The sequence below is a fragment of the Sycon ciliatum genome, chromosome 9 (assembly GCF_964019385.1).
Source record: "Sycon ciliatum chromosome 9, ocSycCili1.1, whole genome shotgun sequence".
Lineage (NCBI taxonomy): Eukaryota > Metazoa > Porifera > Calcarea > Leucosolenida > Sycettidae > Sycon > Sycon ciliatum.
The window spans coordinates 16,214,133-16,233,347 of NC_088651.1; the positions used below are offsets into that span (position 1 = coordinate 16,214,133).

Sequence of the window (19,215 nt, forward strand, 5' to 3'; positions counted from 1 at the left end):
AACCAACAACAACAACCAACAACAACCAACAACAACCAACAACAAACAACAACAACCAATAACAACCAACAACAACCAACAACAACCAACAACAACCAACAACAACAACCAACAACAACAACCAACAACAACAACCAACAATAACAACAACAAACAACAACCAACAACAACCAACAACAACAACCAACAACAACAACCAACAGCAACAACCAACAGCAACAACCAACAACAACAACCAACAACAACAACCAACAACAACAACCAACAACAACCATCAACAACCGACAACAGCCAACAACAGCCAACAACAGCCAACAACAACGATGACGACAACAACAACAACAGTGTCTGGTAATATAATGTGTGGCAGAGTTAATCTCATTTTAATGTCATCATTGTGAGCATAAATTTACGCAAGTATATAAGCATTTTCTCAAGCTAGGGAAATATATGCCCGCAGTTACTGAACTTGATCAATTTGATGATATATGGACTATGCTGTGCACACACTGCAAACCAAAGTGTGTAGGGTAATATTTGATGATACGATGAAGATTATTATACCGCACGATGCACTATATCCTGCAATATGATTGAGGCACAAGCCTGAAATATTTAACAAAAATGTATATTGTTGGAACCGGCCCCACACGCCAAGATAGGAGGAATTAATGACAGAAGAACGGCGGGGAGTTTTGTATGAAAATGATGAAATATGTTCAATGTGGGGTCCTGTCCATTAAATGTCCTTGTGACCATATGCAAGTGTGGCCATGCCATCATCCAGTATGTACCGCTTGCAGTCGAATGGAGACAATGCCACCTTGGTGGTTACCTCCTCATACACTGCGTGGCAATGTGATCGGAGACCCGTCATAGGCCTGGAAGACACACGATGACTGAGCAGTGCATCTACATAGTCCTCGTGGGTGATGGTATTTGCCAGGACTGCCTTCCGCACACCCTTGGCTCGTTTGGCCGATTCCTGCCCGATGTAGGAGTACATCTTCGATCTTAGACCTACAAACTCCACCATGGATTTCCCACCAAGCTCATCTTTGAATTTGCCAACCACTTTCTTATTGACAGAAGTGTACTGAGGATGGTCAGTGGGAAAGTTGCTGGTGTCATACAGAGACAGATCCATCTCTGCATAAACATCACCGGTGGTTATGTGCACAATAACAGAGTCGGTGTCGGTGTACAACAGCCGGATTCTGCTACCGTACTGCTCCTTCAGCACATCGTAGTAGAAGGAGTACATGTGCACCTTTGACAGGTCTAGTATCGACATACCCACATAGACCGGCTTGTTGAGCTTGATCTCAGTGTGCTGCTTTTCTATTCCGACAAGCCCGTTCGGGAAAATGTCGTGCCGCACATATGTAGGCTTGCTCACTGCCCTCAGTACCTGCTCCTCACTTTCTTCTCGCAAGAGATCGATGCGTATTCGATTACGAACGTTCTCCATCGTCTTGCCAAAGACTGAGTTGTTCATCAGCTGCAGCACACAAACAGGCAAACATGACACATGAGAATCATATCATGCCATTCCTTCACATCAGCATATTTTTCAATTAGCATACTCCACGTCACACTTGCACCATACATGCGACAAAAACAACAACAAAAACAACAACAACAACAACAACCAACAACAACATACAAGACTGCACACAACGGTTGCATTTACCTTGTAAAAGCTCTTCTCAAAGTCGGTTGTAGCCCTCGTGCGAAGTGCAGTGTTCAGATTGATGTAGGGAGCCATCCAGGCACTCTGCTGAAATCCCAACACCTTGTGAACAGCGGTCACCACCATGCCCAGACGCGAATACAGCTGCAGTGTACGGTAGTGTAACACATATTTGGACTTGGGTAGGAGACTGGGTGTCAACTTGGCTCCATCTACGGCTGACACTTTGAGCTCCTCCACAAGTGCTTGTTGGTATGGTGATAGCTTATCTGAGAATGTTCTCATCACTTCCGGTGCGAGTGGATAATCATTGAAGTAGTGGTGCAGCGAAGAGGGTACCTCAAGATCACACTCCACAATGAACCCAGTGCTCGAATCTACAGGGTGTGCCAGTATCTCGGACAGGTTCTTGTCACACCAGGCAAACTCGGATGTCGGCATACTCTGGCACATAGCCCAGCCATACAGGTTGTTGGCGTCAAGGTATAGCAGGTATGATGTGGGCTCGGCAGAATTGTACTGATCCATCGTTGGGTTGTTGGCCTTGCCGTACCGCTGCGACGCCATTGAGATGCCCCCACGTAGACCGGCTTCGACAAACAGATGCATGTCTACATCCGTGAGCAGCTGCAGTTCAATCTGGGTGAACCGTAGTAGAGCATCCCATGCATATCCTACATAACACCATACAACACACCAGAACACAAACACGAAAGTCAATACACCATGCAAAAAGTATATAAATACACCGACAAGAAAGCACAAGAATACTAACAGAGAACACCATCTAAAGGAGAGAATACATTGGACAACAACAAAGACTGATGAACATACCTGGGAGAGTAAGGTAATGGGCTGGATCCAACCCATACGTCTTGTATGCCGTCTTGCGGAAATGCTCAAAGACATCTGCTAGAAGATAGACATCTGTTTGCAAATAGAGGTCATGATAGGCCTCCATTGTACTGCACTCAAATGTCTGCAAAACGAAAAACAAAAAAAACAACGCACACACACACACGCAAGCATCCATACACACATGCACACAAGCATCCACAGATAGAGAGCAATGAGTACAAAAAAAATGAGTAGAGCACATCACAAAAGCATTCAAAGTCATAAGTAGAGCACAATACAGAAGGCACAAGCTGCTTACCTGCCATACGTTCTGAGCATGGGCATAGTCGGCATCACTGATACCTTCTCCAGTCAAACTAGACTCAAATGCTGATTTAGGTGGCAGCTGTGTCTCATCAAACCGAGCAAAGGAGTCCATGTACTCGTAGGGGTAGACACCCTTACGCAGGAGAAGGTCATGATGGGCCAATGTACGAGTAAGCTTGAGCGCATCTTCCGGGGTGTTGCTCACCAACGAGTCAAGAGAGGAGTTCAAGAAGGCCATGGAGTCGATGAAGCGGTACTGACGCCACTTGAATGAAATATATTTCTCCATGTTGTTGGCGATGACACTGATCTCACCAACCTTCTTAATCCGCTTACGCTGGTTAGAGTCCTCGTACTCCACCTCTTCAACCTCGGTCGTACCAATGTGGGCGATGAGGTGGTGAGCATCGTACCCTTTCAGGTTGTGAAACACAACCGGAATGATCTGGCGATCTGGGTAGATACTTAGCTGAATATTACACTGGTAGTGTGCAGCACCACGGTAGTTGCCTGTGCAGATATTCAGAAAGAGGGGAATACACAAACATAGTAAACATCTACAGTGAAGGTGATACCACAGACAATACAATTCAATACACCATGATAAAACACAGATGCAAACAGCTACAAAGACATGAAAATGCACTATACACATCATGCGCATATCTACACACAACTGCAAAACAACAAAAATAAACAAAAAATTATAATACTTACCAGTGAGATGATCATGATCACGAACACGATCTTCTCCAAGTACTTCATCACATATCCAGCAGTTGACTGCGTTCTGAAACTCAAGCTCCAGTTCTGCCGTCATGTGAATTGGCTTGATATCAGCCAAATCCTCCTGGATACTGCCTTCCAACTCTTTGAGACTGTCGAAAAAGTTGTGAATGGCATTCTCACTGCAGTCGTCAAACTCGCCACGGACTTCACCGTTGGATCGGATGGCAGCATATCTACAAGAGCATAAAAGAAGAAGGAAAGTAAGAATGAGTGATTTTTTTGAAAAAATGGAATCACACAAAATGCACATACTACAACACGAACACAATTAGGGGAGAACAAGACAAGAAGGAATAACAGGAAGCACTGTGCAGGCATGAGTACAGCAAACATTAGTCAAAAACAACACCAACAACAAAACATACCTGATGCTGCATGGTACATGACGGGCTGTGCGTACAGTGCTGCTGCCATGCTGTTCCTCCATCGGCTCAATGATGGCCTCCGTATCAGCGTAAATGATATATGGAGCCACCATCCTGTGCTTCAAATTTGTATATTTGAGGATGCTGTCCTTTGCTGTGGGCATGACTACTGGCACAGGCTTCATCACCTGACATCTCTCGCTGTGATGCTGCAGGGAGTCTGCTGTTTTGTGTGCGGAGAGGCATCGGAAGCAATAGTGTGTGGCATGTCTGTTCTTATTCTCGCATGCACGACTGAAGTTTTTTATCCATGTGAAGTGGTTGTCATGAAGAAGGAGGTTGATGGGAGTCTCCTGTCGCTCGCTGAGATAGAGTGGGTACAGATTCCCCTCGTACCCAAACACATTGATTGCAAGACCATTCTGTATCTCCACTTTGGATACATCACGGAGCGTTGCAGGGAACATTACACCGTCGAACCGCAGCTCCTCAAGATACTGGGTGTACTTGGATGCACGCTCAGCATTCTGTTCGACGGGGTGCAGCGCCGACAACAACGCCCACATCAAACACCTGTCATCGTTGTTCTTTACGTTAATGATGGCCTTCTTTTTTTCTAATTTCGGCGGGATAGCAGCTGCACCACCTACAGAACACCACAAAAATACACCGAAGGCTTTGCTCAGAGTAACACCACATCACAACTACACCCTCGCGACAATCACGAAAAACTGTACATCTGGTACAAAACATACATCTACAACTTTCCACAAGAAATTCGACAGGCTTCGAACAAACATTGCCGGATAAACAGAAACTCACCTCGAAGAGGAGTGTACTTTGCTGTCGACACATCCAGCTGTCTCACTCGAGAAACGGTCCAGTTGGATCCGTTCTGCATCCACTTATCAATAAGACCAGTGATCCTCGCCACCATCGTCTTGACTGCACCATCAATGTCCCCTTCGCTGAGGATCCGAGCCGGTCTACTTCTAAAAAACGGGACGGCAGACGTACTACCCGTGGCCGACTCTCGTGTCATCTCCACCCTCAAAACTAAAACCACCTTGAAAGGGTGAGACTGAAGCTCCTCGAGCAGAACCTGTCGGAGCTCGTCATGATGGCTGCTGAAAAAGACGAGAGGATCAGTGCCTGAACCTGGCAAAGAAAACTTTTTCAAAAAACCACGCACGGCACTCGAGGTGGGCTGTCTGGGCTGCCTGGATCGTTTTGCACTTGGCTCCGCCATCGTCACGTCACCTCCAGCACTGCCTACAACATACTGAGGAAAAATCTCCCCGTACATCGTATATGAGGTCGGCTATCACACATTAGTATAGTGGCACGTGTACTAGTACACCTTGTGTTGCACTGCGTCTTTTCCGCAAAACCACTAAAGGTCGCACGCTCCGCGTACTTATGCGCGCATGCGCAATATGTCATTCACTGCACATCTACGATGTGCAAATCAGGGAGTAGTACGTATTTTACTACTCCCTGGTGCAATAAACGCCACGGAAAAGAACATGATGACATTTATGGCATGGCAGGGGCAAAGGTCAAACCCTGGGGGAGTCCCGGGGCCAGACCAAGCGCGCCCGACACAGTGTGCCTTATTTAACCTAAAGGTCAAAGGTCAAACCCTGGGGGAGTCCCGGGGCCAGACCAAGCACGACCGACACAGTGTGCCTTATTTGGCCCAAAGGTCAAAGGTCAAAAAGTGCACCAGAACCTGCCCCGCACTAACTACTATCACATGCATGTAGAGTGCACCAGGCATGGTCACAATGCCGGACGTCCATAAGTTTGCTCCACTGACCACCGCAGTCGCTGCCGCCCCCCTCATCTGGCGTGTCGCAGTGTAGCAGTATAGAGCGCACCCACCTGTTGTCGCTCTTGGAGAGCGTCTCGCAGTGCATATATAGCACGCCACCATGGGATGCCAGTGATGGAGCATTCAACTCACTGTATTCATGTGGTAGTTCAATACTGAGCCATGTGTGCAGGTCGGATGTCTGCTTGATCTTAGAGACCTTCCCATCATTATGCCACACAGCAACCAGTTTGTCACTGTGCGTGGCTAGAACGGCATGCCTATCATAATGCGGTACCTCTGGAGGCGAATAATTCCAAATTTAAAAGAACGCCGCTTGTCCAGACTTCCTGCCAACTTGTTCCACTGCATGACAAAAGAACACCACACACGCACGCACGCCCACACACACACACACACAATGAGCACACCACACGCACACACACATACACAAGCAGATTTCGTCTACTCTTAGAGCCACCATAATTATGCGATTGCATAACCCCGTAGCCACGCAGCCCCATTCGTTCGTGACATCAATATCCAATATTGAGCAGCTCTTCCGAAAGAGAATCCATGGCTTCGTCCTCCGTTGTCTTCACGCTTTAGCCAGTCCACTGTTTACGTCATTCTACACACAGATTGCTCCCGATCTGGGCGACCATGGTCGCAGAGCTTCCCTTGTACAGCTCACGCGACTTCTACGCGTCCCCTTTCTTCCTCCTAGCCTGCTCGACGGTGATCCATTGGCGTTCGAGGTCACATTCTGGGGAATGAGTTGGATCCTGAGGTTCGCATAGTTGCACTCACACATTTGGTAGATATCAGAAGGTCGATCTCTGTACTTTAAACGAGTTGCAATAAAAGAACACGGCAACAACAACAATTTGCGAATCGTTTAGGTCTAAGCTATAATAATTGAAATTTAATGAAGGCTCCGGTACCCTTGAGGCACGGCATGAGCCAGTAGGTGAACGCCACATGTCTGCCTTGTCTACCGTCTGGGCTGTGCGGAACGTTACGAGAGCATGTCTGAGAATACCAAAGTATTTTGTGCAAGTGGATCTCTCCGATTTCGCTCAAAATTTGCAGGTAGGTTCCCTTTAGGGTGTGGATCGATTGTGCAAAGCCCTTGAAAAAGTTTCTGAAGGGTACCTTGAAATTTTCATACCCCTCAAAATGGCCGAAATATCACATTATTTATGGGTCTAGAAACGAGTCACACCACAGCGTATACGAACAAGCTATGGACAAAACTCCATCAAGCCAACATTGCCTCACCTTAGAAGAGTTCCTGGAGTAGTACCGTTTATCCACGCCACCATCCCAGAAGACGAGGTCCATCACCCCCTGACGCCACAAATGATCGTCTTGAAAATAGCCAATTTACAAGCGCTGGCAAAACAGCCAGCTACGTCCTCAATTGGCCAGAACTATACACCGGCAGATAATAGAACACCTCTTCTAGCGCTGAGGACATGTCCCCCATCTTCCTTTTGGGGTTTTCTTGAAATAAACTAGTAGTTTTTTCTCTTCCACATTTATTTATGGCTCAACATCCGAGTTTCAAATTGCACACCTGATGAGCCGTCACGAACCATACGGCGAAACGTACGTCGTGTGAAACAACTTGTTTTGTAGTCAACTAGTCCATCACAATGTCATGCATGAGGAGTACTGTAGGAGTTTGGCTTTCCGCTTGTACAATTCGTTCTCGCAAAGCTTCCCTTTCTTTACTTATCTTTGATATTTATGACCCACCCAAGTTGGGTGGTGTGCTGCTTTGCTGCTTCGAATCGTAGTTAGACCGCTTTGTCAAATATCGTACTGGTCTCGTCATCGTCCAGTAACAATCGACATTCTTTGTTCCGTTGGGACTGTAGCTTTTGCTCGTTTTCGTTGCGCTTGCCTTCCCCTCTTTGGTCTTTCCATAACCTTGAACCTTCCAAGTTGGAAGGCTGTCGGTTAGCGCTACGGAGATGTGTTGAAGCTAGGTGTCAGGACGTCGAATGTTTCAGTACTCTGTCAGTTTTGTGCCTAGTTATTGCACTTTGTGACTGTATATAGTATCATGTTACAGTGATGGAGAGTTACTCTTAACTCGTATCCAGATGTCTTTTTTCTCTTCCACATATAGGATTTTGGTCATATTTTTCAACTCAAAATTGGTGTGGCATGAGAATAGCAAAATGTATTTGACAAGGGCAACAAAGCACCTCGTGGACGGCCAAGGTTGCCACTGGCCACAAGTCTGGTTGCTCAGCTGAATTAGCTGGGTGTGCCAATTAAGACCATGGAAGACCTTTCCAGGTGCCGACAACAATCAGCAGACAGGACAGACTGGGGGAAACTGTGCAGCTCGACACCCGGTGAGAAATCGGTATCAGCAGCTACTACACCTAGCTGATGATGCTTACAAGACAGAAGCGGAAAAAACACTGAATTTCTTTATTTAGTGCTTTACTACGCGAAATGTGCTATTATTATTATGACGACTTTATTCACTCCCAAAGCAGAAAAAGAAAGCTTGAAAGGAGGCATGAAGCACAGCACCGGGATCCATATGACCCAAGGGTGAAGCACCAATCAATGAAGCCGCGGATAAAAGAAAATCCTGAACAGAATTTTGATAAACTTCATGGGAGAAAAATTCAACTATACCAACTTCGATACTCACATAAAATCGCAGTCATGTATAACAGAACTACTCAAGTAGTAAACACCAAGCATGCTGCACATGGGACACTACAAGCAAGACAAACTCAGACGAGATAAAACGGCATATGCAGAGAAAGAAAATACATGACTGGGGGCATATGGCAGAAATTCACGCCTCTCGGCTCGTCACACAGCACATGATGCACCACAATCATAAAACACACAGACTGAGACACATCGAGACATTACGGGCAGGCTAACATAAGGTCAACCGACCGTTCCGACCATGCCACTCTCCCATCCATGACCAGTCACCGACCGCACAATTCTCAGGGTGCCCAGAATAGCACATTGCTGCAGCCGCTGGATCACGGACGCGTGGAGCCCAAGGCTTAAGATGTGGCTGCGGCTCGTTCCTGACACACCATCCAGAGCACCAATGATAACTGGAACAATAGTTATCTTTTTGTTCCAGATCCTCCTCAGCTCTGCTGCTAAGGGCAGGTATTTGCTGATCTTCTCCTGCACCTTCTCATTGACCCTGTGGTCCAATGGGACACTGACGTCCACGAGCAGTGCCCGATCATCCAGAACCAGCACCAGGTCTGGTCTGTTCGCTTTTATTACTCGATCTGTGGGAATGGAAATCTCCCACATAAGCTTGCAACTGGCAGAACTTGTGACCTGTACCAGCTGCTTACTGCTGGGTAATCAAAGTTGCAGCCAACCGCTATTTGAAGACCAACGACTGGTCGTGGGCACATGACCATCTCTGATCATCAGCATCATATCTGCCTCACCCCATGACTTCCAAATTCCGCTCCACATACTATTCCCAATAACGTCTGTTCTTCTTTTCTCTCCTTCTCCTCCTAGCACTGTCTGTCTTATCATTCCCCTCCTTCTAATGTACTGTCTCTCCTCCTAACATTTCGTATCATGTACCTGCCACTCCTTTCATTTATTTTTCTTCTTTTTTTGGTGCGTTTTATGTCCCCATGACGTCGAGACCTCAGGTCGGCTGAGGGCAAAAAGCCTCACCATCACTATGCTCCCACTATGCAATTTTTTGTCTTTGCCTGTGAGCTGTGATCATTGTAAAAAAAATAAAAAAAATCCATGCTGCTTACACAGCGCACGATGCAGGGCCTGGACCACAAAGTTATGCCGGGCAATGTATGCAGTCCGTGCCAGGGCTGGACAGCAGGCGATGATGTGGTCTATATTTTCTCCGGGTGCACCACATACACGACAGAGGTCCACGACATCATGCCTCTTGTGGATATGGCGCATATTGTTTCTCGTGGCAATCACCTGATCCTGGCAAGCAATGAGAAAGCCTTCCGTTTCAGGACGCATTGTCTGGGATCTGAAACAGGAAAACGAGAGCTGCATGTCCAGGATGCCATCAACACGCGCCCAATAGCGACCATGAAGAGGCATCGCTCGAAGTTCACGGCGGCGGTTGTCATTGAGGGCCTGTTTAACAGTCTCTTTGTTAGCGGTGTCCAGGCTCGTCAGGCGAAGGCGCTGCAGGACAGTATTTGCCAGCTTTGGTATTGATTTTCTAAAGGGACGTGATTCATGGTGCTGGAGAACAGCGGCCAGGGCAGGGACATCTTCCCGATCCTTCAGGTACTGAGCGAGCCGGATGCAAGTACGGTCGTGGAGATCTACGATGCATACTAGGCCACGACCTCCCTCACTCCGCGGTAGATATAGGCGACGGATTGAGGCACGTGGGTGGTGGGCCCTGCTAGCAGTCAGAGCCTTCCTCACTGTCCTGTCCAGCGAGCGGAGCTCATCCGCGGTCCAAAAACGGGTTCAACTCCAGCCGTATCCGGCTGCAGCTGAGCCGATCCTCCTCTGCTGCAGTTATCGTCCACCTTCTTCTAAGCCAACAGATATAGCAAGGTACTGCCAGACTCTCGAAAACGTAATCATTACTCTTCCTCTTTCATCTTCTCACGTTATCTTGACAGGTGATTTTAACAGCAAGCACACGTCATGGTGTTCGACAGATTCCACCAATACTGCCGGTGCTGAATTGTATCGCACGCTCAGTCCATTTGGTCTTCACCAACTCGTCAACACATGTACATACACGTCACCCTCTGGTGTCCAAGCCTGCTTGGATTTGGTATTTAGTAACCGTGCCAATCTCTCGTCTTGCGTCGAAACTGACTGCCCTCTGGGCGCCTCAGACCATGCCATTGTGTACTGCCAGTTCGACATCCCCCTGCCTCAGTCTCCCCGCGAAATAACGTCTCAAGCTCAGGAGCCTAACCCTATGTCTTTCGATCTCCGACACGTCACACCTGCTGTGTGGGAGACGGTCAATGTAACAGGTTTAATCAAACTTGAAAAGTAAGAGGCCTGGTTGAGCGTGCCTCGACCAGTTATATGCAAAATGTGATAGTATACATGTGGCAATGGCGCCAATGAAGGTGCTAATAGACAGGCGTAAGACGCATGAGGTGCGAGGGAGTGTAAAGTTATAGAGAACAGGGGAAAACTGTTACATCATCCCCCTCCTATGGAGAGGAAGGAGCTTATAACCCAAATGCTCAAGTGGAATAGAGTACAATAAGCGCAAACACGTGCGAGACGAAAAAAGGCTTCGCACTGAAGTAACACAATAAGACGACTGAAACTCCATGCAAATAAAGTGTAATAAGCTCAACAAATGTGTAAGGTGAAACTAGAAGTTCAACTGCAAAACTCAGCGGGCAGAAGCCAAGGTTTTGTACTTCTGAAGTGGAACAATGTCATTACCAGATTCATCCAACAAATAATGTTCAGGCTCCCAAGTGGCATCAGAGTAGCCTTGCCACTTGACTAGGTACTGAAGCTGATTCTGCCGGCGGCGGTGACTGAGAATGTTCTCCACCACATAGCGGGCATGACCATCAAGGTCCGTGATAGGCGGAGGCGTAGGCTGTCTCCTATTAGGAATAGCGTTCTTCTCGTAGGCACGGAGTGCCGACACATTAAATACCGGGTGACAGCGGCTGGTATGAGGCAACTTGAGCTTGTAGGCATTCGGGCCGACCACATGGGTTATAGGAAAGGGGCCAAACCACTTGGGGCGTAATTTATGGGATGGTCGGTCCCGAGCTTCAGGAGTCAGGAGGAAATCCCGGTAGACCATTACCAAATCTCCCACCTTCAGCTTTCCCTCGACCCTTGTCCGATCTGCATAGAAGGCCTGACGAGCTTGAGCTGCCACTAGCGCATCTTGTGAGATCTTGACCGCGTCTTGTCTTGCTTGCAACCAATCAGCTGAATCTCTGCCTCCCTGAATAGGGTTGAGGAAGTCGGGTGGCGCTCTGGGATTTAGACCGTAATTTAAGAAGAACGGTGTGTTTCCTGTAGATGATTGAGTAGCGCTGTTGATAGAAAACTCACAGAGAGGTAGGAGCATATCCCAGTTATCTTGTTTATGATTTACAAAAGCCCTCAGCACATCCTCTACTATTCTGTTTACTCGTTCAGTTAGGCCATCTGTCTGAGGGTGATTGGCAGTACTAAATGCTAGTTTCGTTCCTAAGCGATCAAACAATTCCTGAAAAAATGCTGCCGTAAATCTTGGATCACGATCACATACAATACTAGAACTCAAACCATGAAGTCGAAATACATGTTGAATATACAGATCAGCACTTCCTTTAGCGTCAATAGTAGAGGAAGTAGGTGCTAAATGTACACACTTTGTCAAGCGGTCTACAAATACATATATAGCATCATGACCTGTATCGGTTCTAGGCAAACCCATGATAAAATCCATCGAGATATCCGCCCACGGCTGACTGGGCACTGGTAAATTCTGCAAGAGACCAGTTTTTAGCTGGCCGCCTTTAACTCGTTGGCAGACGTCACATGACTTGACAAACGCCTTTACATCCAGTCCCATTCTGGGCCAATAGAAATATCTAGAGAGTCTGAAATAGGTGCGATCTCGACCGGGATGCCCCGCAGTCACACAGTCATGGTATTCTTGAAGCAGCGCGAGTCGGAGTTTGCTACTCTTTGGAATGCATAACCTGTTCTGTGGTGAAGATCTGAGATAAAGATAACCGGGTGTTTCATTTAGAAGGTAACGGTCGTGCAGATTGTCATGGCTTGAATTTTCCAGTCTCCTGATAATGGGAGCAAGATCCTTGTCGCACTTGTAACCGCTGACAATTAACTGCGCTAAGTCTGGATTAATCTCTAGGGTATGCTCTATGGCATTCAACTGAATGTTAGGAGGATAGGATGACCCGCCTATTTCAGAATCACTGAACAGATCTGGACGGCGTGAAAGCGGGTCGGCAATGTTTTTCTTTCCTGGTTTGTGAAAGACCGTAAAGTCATAGTCAGCTAAAAACTCTACCCATCTTGCCTCACGCTTGGTGAGAGTCGGTTTGGTTCGTAAATAGACAACACCCATATTATCAGTCATCAGGTCAAAGTGGCGGAATAGGTAGATTCTCCAGCACTTTAATGCAAATACCACAGCCAACGTTTCCCTCTCGGCCGCAGTATAGTTGCGTTCTGCAGCTGACAGTTTCCGACTACAATAGGCTACGGGATGCAAATCCATATCTTCTCCCTGCTGCAGGAGCACACCCGCCACGGCAAAGTCACTTGCGTCAGTTTCTACCATGAAGCTTTTCTCAACATCGGCCAGTTGCAACACTGGCGCCTCGAGTAATGCTGATTTTAGAGACTCGAATGCCTTCTGTCTAGCAGCGCTCCATTCAAAGCGTGAATTTTTTCCGGTGATTTCTTCTAATGGACGAGAGATGGTCGAGTGTCGATCTATGAACCTTCGGAAATAGTTTGCAAAGCCAAGAAACTTCCTCACATCAGTTACTGACGACGGAGTTGGCCATGTTTCCACAGCACTTATCTTCTTGGGATCAGGGGAAATTGATGTGCCGTTGATTTTATGCCCCAAGAAGAGAACTTCTCTCACGCCGAATTCGCATTTAGACTGTTTGCAATACAGCTCACTATTTCTAAGTGTTTCTAGAACTGTTTGAAGATGATGCTGATGATCTTCCCAGGTCTTGCTGAAAACTAGAATGTCATCCAAGAATACTACAACGAATTTTCGGAGATGCGGTTGCAGAATAGAGTTCATGAGTGACTGAAAGGTGGCCGGGGCATTAGTCAGCCCGAATCCCATGACTCTAAATTGGAAGTGGCCGAACGGCGTATTAATGGCCGTTTTAGAAACATCCGAGTCTTGAATTCTGATTTGATTGTAGCCTGACCGCAAGTCCAACTTGGAGAAATATGCACTGCCCTGGATCGTGTCGAATAAGTCATCAATATTAGGAAGACAAGCTTTGTTTTTGATCGTAATTCTATTCAATTCTCGCCAATCGCACACCATTCTCAGAGTACCATCCGACTTTTTCACAAAAAACACAGGTGCACCGTATGGCGACTTACTTGGCTCAATGAATCCCTTCTCAAGTAATTCTGATAGCTGTGACTGGAGCTCGTCCATCTCTGGTTTCGGCAGGCGGTAGGCGGGTCGAGACGGTGGTCTGGCTCCATCTTCTATCTGGATTTCATGGTCGACTGGTCTCTTCGGTGGAAGCTCATTCGGCAGCTCGTCTGGAAATAAATCCTGGTACCTCTTGAGCAGGTTCTGGATGTCTTGTTGCTCTGATTCCTGGAGTTGTGGCCCGGAACGATTCTCCTCGTTTGCAGCAGTGACCCATGCAAGAAACCCCTCGGCTCCACTCCTCAGGGCATGACGAGCTTGTCGGCCACTGATAAACATGCTTTCCACAGATGGCCGGTCGGCTGTCGGCGGGTTAGCTGAAGGCAATTTGGCAACAAAGGGCTCACCGTCCAACTGAACTTCGTTCGTACGGAAGTTGATGCTGGGGTTGTTCCTTGTAAGCCACGGCTTGCCAAGAATAGCGTCGTAGCGAGTCAGGGGATACACAGTAAAGTGCTGTTCCTCACTGAAGCCCCCGACTGTCACCCTTAGCGTGCGTGTGGAAATCTGCGGGACCTCGCTGGTCGAGCCGTCCGCCAATGTTACGCTCAGCACTGCTGAGCTTGCATCCGTGTCAAGATGATGCTTTCGAACAAAACTGTCTGCAATGAAGTCATGCATCGAACCGGAATCTATCAGCATCACTGCACGGCGACCGCCGATCTTTCCCTGTATGCGCAGTAGGTCGTGTTCAGGTTCATTGCCGACGCTGACGTTGCTGACATGACACCTTTCTGCAACGGGACAATTATTTCCTACAGCTATGGGTGTCTCCGGCTCCGTAGGTTCCTGGAGAGCAACGTCTTCAACCTCCAGAGCTCCGAACCGGTTAGCGACTGGTACCGGCGTGGGCGCTTGGGTCGTCGCCAGTAAGCGCACCCCCTTTCTTACTGGCGACCAGCGTTTGGGTAGCGCTGTCCACCCTCAGTACAGTCTTTAGCGAGGTGGCCTGGCTTCCTGCAAGCAAAGCAGTGTCCCATTGCTCGCAGTTGGACACGCTCTTGGTCCGTCAGCTTGCGGAGGCCCTGACCACGGAAGCTGGGCACGGAACGCGACTCTCTACTGGCTGGTGGCCCCGACGCCGGTGGCCCTGACGACTGCTCCACGGTGTTTGCTGCCATGACAGCTTGCTCCAGGGTACGTGGATGCTCACGCATGACCTGTCGCTGGATGTGCGGCACTAGACCCCTGACGAACAGCAGCGCTCTGGTGTGGTGGTCGATTTCCGGCACTTGCAGGCTGAGGCGAGTGAAAGCAGCAATGTATGCGTCCAGCGACCCGCGCTGCGCTGCGGAAATTAGTCCCATACGCGATGTTTCCTCGTTGTGCCGTGGTCCGTACACATCGCCAAGTGCCGCTTTCAGAGCAGGCCAGTCGGAAAACACTTGGTTAGCTTCCAATGCCGCTATCAACCAAAGACGAGCGTTTCCAGTCAAAAATCCTGCCGCGTAGTCGACCCTCTGTGCCGCATTTGGGAGTGCCAACGACCGTAGGGCCATGTCCATTGCAAACGTCCATTCTTTGAATGTAGCGGAATCTCCTCCAAACACAGGCGGCTCTTTCGTAAGGCGGGGTGTTGGCTCCCACGGTTCCGAGTTCGGATGTATCGTTCGGTTTCCTTGGCTAACGCGCTGAGCGGTCTTGATATCGTTTATCAGCCGAACGACGAGTACGAGGAGCGTAAGCAGAGCGACCAGAACACCTGCCAAAAGCAGAGTAGTAACCATCCTCTGCTACCAGTGTAACAGGTTTAATCAAACTTGAAAAGTAAGAGGCCTGGTTGAGCGTGCCTCGACCAGTTATATGCAAAATGTGATAGTATACATGTGGCAATGGCGCCAATGAAGGTGCTAATAGACAGGCGTAAGACGCATGAGGTGCGAGGGAGTGTAAAGTTATAGAGAACAGGGGAAAACTGTTACAGTCAATGCAGACTTAGACTCAGTACCTTGGAACTCATTAATATCCTCAGACGTGGACAGTGCACTTAGTAACCTGCACAGTGTCCTGCAGACTGTGCTTTCCAAGTATGTTCCCCTTCATAGCTCTGGCAAACCAAATCGAACTCCCTCAACCCCAGGGTCTACACGCAAATATCATCCATGGGTTTCCACTGAACTACGCAAGGCTATCAAGTTGAAGCATGACCTATTCAGCCTCTCCAAGAAATTCCCTATGGACTACAACCTATCAGCATATAAGGCACAGCGAAACCAGGTGAGACATCTCTCCCGCTGGTGCCACCGCCAGTACATTCGTTCAATCAAAACATCACTTACCTCAGGCAGCATTACGCTTCACCAGTTTGTCCGCAGTCTGCGCTCGCACAAAGTATAACCTGGCATCCCTAACATTGCAAGCCCTGATGGGCTGCTGGTGTCCGACAGCTTCCAAAAAGCAACCATCCTCAACAAGCAGTTTACCTCTGTCGCGGTGCCTGATGACCCACGTTTAGTAATACCCCCTCTCCAATATGACACTCGTCTTACTCGCCAATTCACCCGCGTTCATATCACTACAGCAGATGTTCGTAAAGCCATCTCAAACCTGAAATCTGGGAAAGCGCCAGGGCTAGACGGTATCACGAACAATATGATAAAGAAGCTAGCTCCTGCGATTTCTTTTCCACTTAGCCGCCTATTTAACCTCTCCTTTACCACAGGCAAGTTCCCTACTGACCGGAAACTGGCTAAAATTGTGCCTATTTACAAGTGCAAAGGCAGCAAATCTCAAGCTAGTAACTATCGCCCAATTTCCCTCCTGTCCTGTATTTCCAAACTTTGCGAACGGCTCTTCTTCAATCAATTGTATGTTTTGTTTTTTCACGGCTGAGCGTAGCGAAAGAGTGCAAAAAACGTATTTTTCACTCACAAATATTTTCGTGCATTTCCTCTTGTTCTGCGCAGAGGGGAACTGTATGACAGACCTACCTCCTGGTAAGAGTCATTATCTCACAGAGTCATTATCTCACACGTTCCCCTAGTAGTATAGGGGGAGGGGGAGACCTGGGAGAGAGGCCCGAAGGACCGATCGAGAAAGTCGATTTTGGCTCACCGCCAGGTGAGCTCACCGCAAGGTGAGCCAGAACCCCTCCCCCTATAGTACTTATGGTGTTCCGTCAAAATCTGTTGCAGACTATCCTGTCAAGCATGTCCATCACCAGAAGAACAGATAAATCACCTCTCCTTCTAATGCTCCTATTGCTGCTGTTGCAACTACACAACCTCAATAAAGTCACGGAATGCTGGAAATGAAGTACCTGAACAGTCAAAACACTTTACTATATTAGTTGGCTATTGATATAAATTTTTGGTGGCTCCAAACACACTGATCTTTCAAAATTGTAAACAAAGAACAATTCATTAACAGGACTCCTGACTGAAAAATGCATTTCTACATGGTCAATATTGGTCTGATGGCCGTGAAACGAAGTCACAATACTCTACAAAGGCTAGCCATCAATTTACAATAAAAAAAAATCCATTTCACCAAAACAGCCCCGAAGGTCGATTTTCTCAGATATTGGGCCATATACTTTGTACAATCACACGCTTAACACGAATGACATTTTCCTCTCTCAGACCAAGGACCACATCCCACCTCCAAGACCTCCGCTTTCCGTTTTGAGTATAGACTTCATATGTGAACCTAATACCAGGCCGGTGAGCGTTACTTGGCTGAACTACCCAACTTTGTTGTTGAACCCTGTGCGCCTGGATGAAACCGTTCGCGATGAACTGCAAAGCATCTCTTCCGTTAAATTGATGAACGCCTTCAAGCTGCCCAGTAGGACCCATCATACCAACGAAATCGACTTGTTCGCTGAAGAATGGATGGCTCCACACCGTTCTTGGACGACCCTGATCATCACACGATAGCTTAATATCCGACGTCGGGAATTCTTGGTTTGTGCATACTCGATTGCATAGATCGATGGATGCTTCTGCAAATGTCTCCATCTCCGTCGGCGTCAATGTTGTAGATTCAGTGAAGGGCAGGAATGCATCATCATTTAGAGCCATCTTGATCTTGAATTCAAGTCACCGATTCGAAGCAAGTGTTTTGATCCGTCCAAATATAGTCAAAGCCACAACAACTATTCCAAAAACTGGAAGCGTCGCAGGCATTTTCGAATAATACCACTAACACAATCCCGGCCTAAAATAACCATCCATTTCACAAAGGGTGTCACTTTTGCCCTGCTAAACACGAAGCGTGAGAAGGTTCACTGCAATGAGCCTATCTGAGACAGAATCATGAGTCATGACGTATTTTTCGCCCTGAAACTAGAGCATCATTGCAAGTTAGTTCCCCTGGTGGTGGTGAATCAACATTATGCAGCTGCATTGGGTATGGGTGGACTGATGTTACTTTGGCACTTCAGATTGTGTGAGCCTCCTCAATTTCAACTAATGAGAAAGAGAATTCTCGGATTTTCTGTTTGTTGTGCAATTTTTGAGGTGTTCTTCAAAGGCTGTGAATTGGGAGGTGAGATGTGTAAAATTGTTCCTCATCCGGTATTGGTGAGCTAATCCAGTGTTATCCAATAGCCAGCAAGGGATAGCCCCAGTTATAAAGTTAAGAGAATCCAACTTCCTCAAATTACTTAACAACCTAAGTGGCGTTATGTGTCGGATTTTCTTGCACGTGCATATGAGTCACATTTCTCAAGCTGCGAGGACTCCACTGTAGCCATGCCTATATCCATATATCCTCACAACACACTCCAAACGGTCTATGGGCTACAGCAATCACTAAAAGAAAAAGAGATATTAATACTATTCGACTTTTCGGGCAAGGCCCATCTTCAGGAATGCATATGAGTGCTTGTAGAATGTTAACCTTTTTAAAAAATTCAATAATCGAAATACCTAGGAGGTAGCAGAGATTCTGAGCTCTCAGTAAGAAACACGCCAGGGTTGATGAGAAATTGTATAGCAGAACTGCAACCTGTCACAACTTTTCTTGATTTCTCGTTCGTCATCAACTAAGGGCCATTCAGTGTCCAGCCCGAACAGGCCTCCTCATGGCCATCAAATGCCTTTTCATGTCGATTGGTTACGGTTCTCGAATGTCCAGCCAGAATATGTATACTCATGGTTCTCAAACATATTTCTATGTTATGAAACTCGGATGTGGAGCCATAAATATATGGAGTAAGGAAAAGGACATATGGATACGAGTTAATAGCAACTCTCCATCACTGTTGGAAGGTGGAAGTTGGAAGGCTGTC

General features: G+C 47.4%; 1 protein-coding gene across 2 annotated transcripts; it reads right to left on the minus strand.

Moving 5' to 3' along the window:
- Positions 1-341: 341 nt before the first annotated feature.
- LOC135824729 (uncharacterized) lies at positions 342-5,682 on the minus strand. 2 transcript variants are annotated; one of them, XM_065337439.1, is made up of 7 exons: positions 4,834-5,682; positions 4,012-4,657; positions 3,575-3,819; positions 2,850-3,367; positions 2,528-2,672; positions 1,694-2,367; positions 342-1,501 (listed from the first exon to the last, which is right to left on the minus strand). In XM_065337439.1, the coding sequence occupies exons 1-7, from the start codon at positions 5,315-5,317 to the stop codon at positions 740-742; spliced, it is 3,474 nt and encodes a 1,157-aa protein (XP_065193511.1). In that variant the 5' UTR covers positions 5,318-5,682; the 3' UTR covers positions 342-739. The 2 variants fall into 2 exon arrangements, with proteins under 2 accessions (XP_065193511.1, XP_065193512.1); XM_065337440.1 differs by lacking the exon at positions 4,834-5,682 and having other exon boundaries at positions 343-1,501; positions 3,575-3,790; positions 4,012-4,188.
- Positions 5,683-19,215: the final 13,533 nt, after the last annotated feature.

Bases quoted from the DNA above. Each gene is read 5' to 3' on its own strand.
- LOC135824729 (XM_065337439.1), bottom strand. From the start codon at position 5,317: ATGTACGGGGAGATTTTTCCTCAGTATGTTGTAGGCAGTGCTGGAGGT. The intron at 3,368-3,574 runs GTAAGTATTATA...ATATCTGCACAG, and splicing joins TGATCATGATCATCTCACTG to GCAACTACCGTGGTGCTGCA. The intron at 2,673-2,849 runs GTAAGCAGCTTG...TTCGTTTTGCAG, and splicing joins ATGCTCAGAACGTATGGCAG to ACATTTGAGTGCAGTACAAT.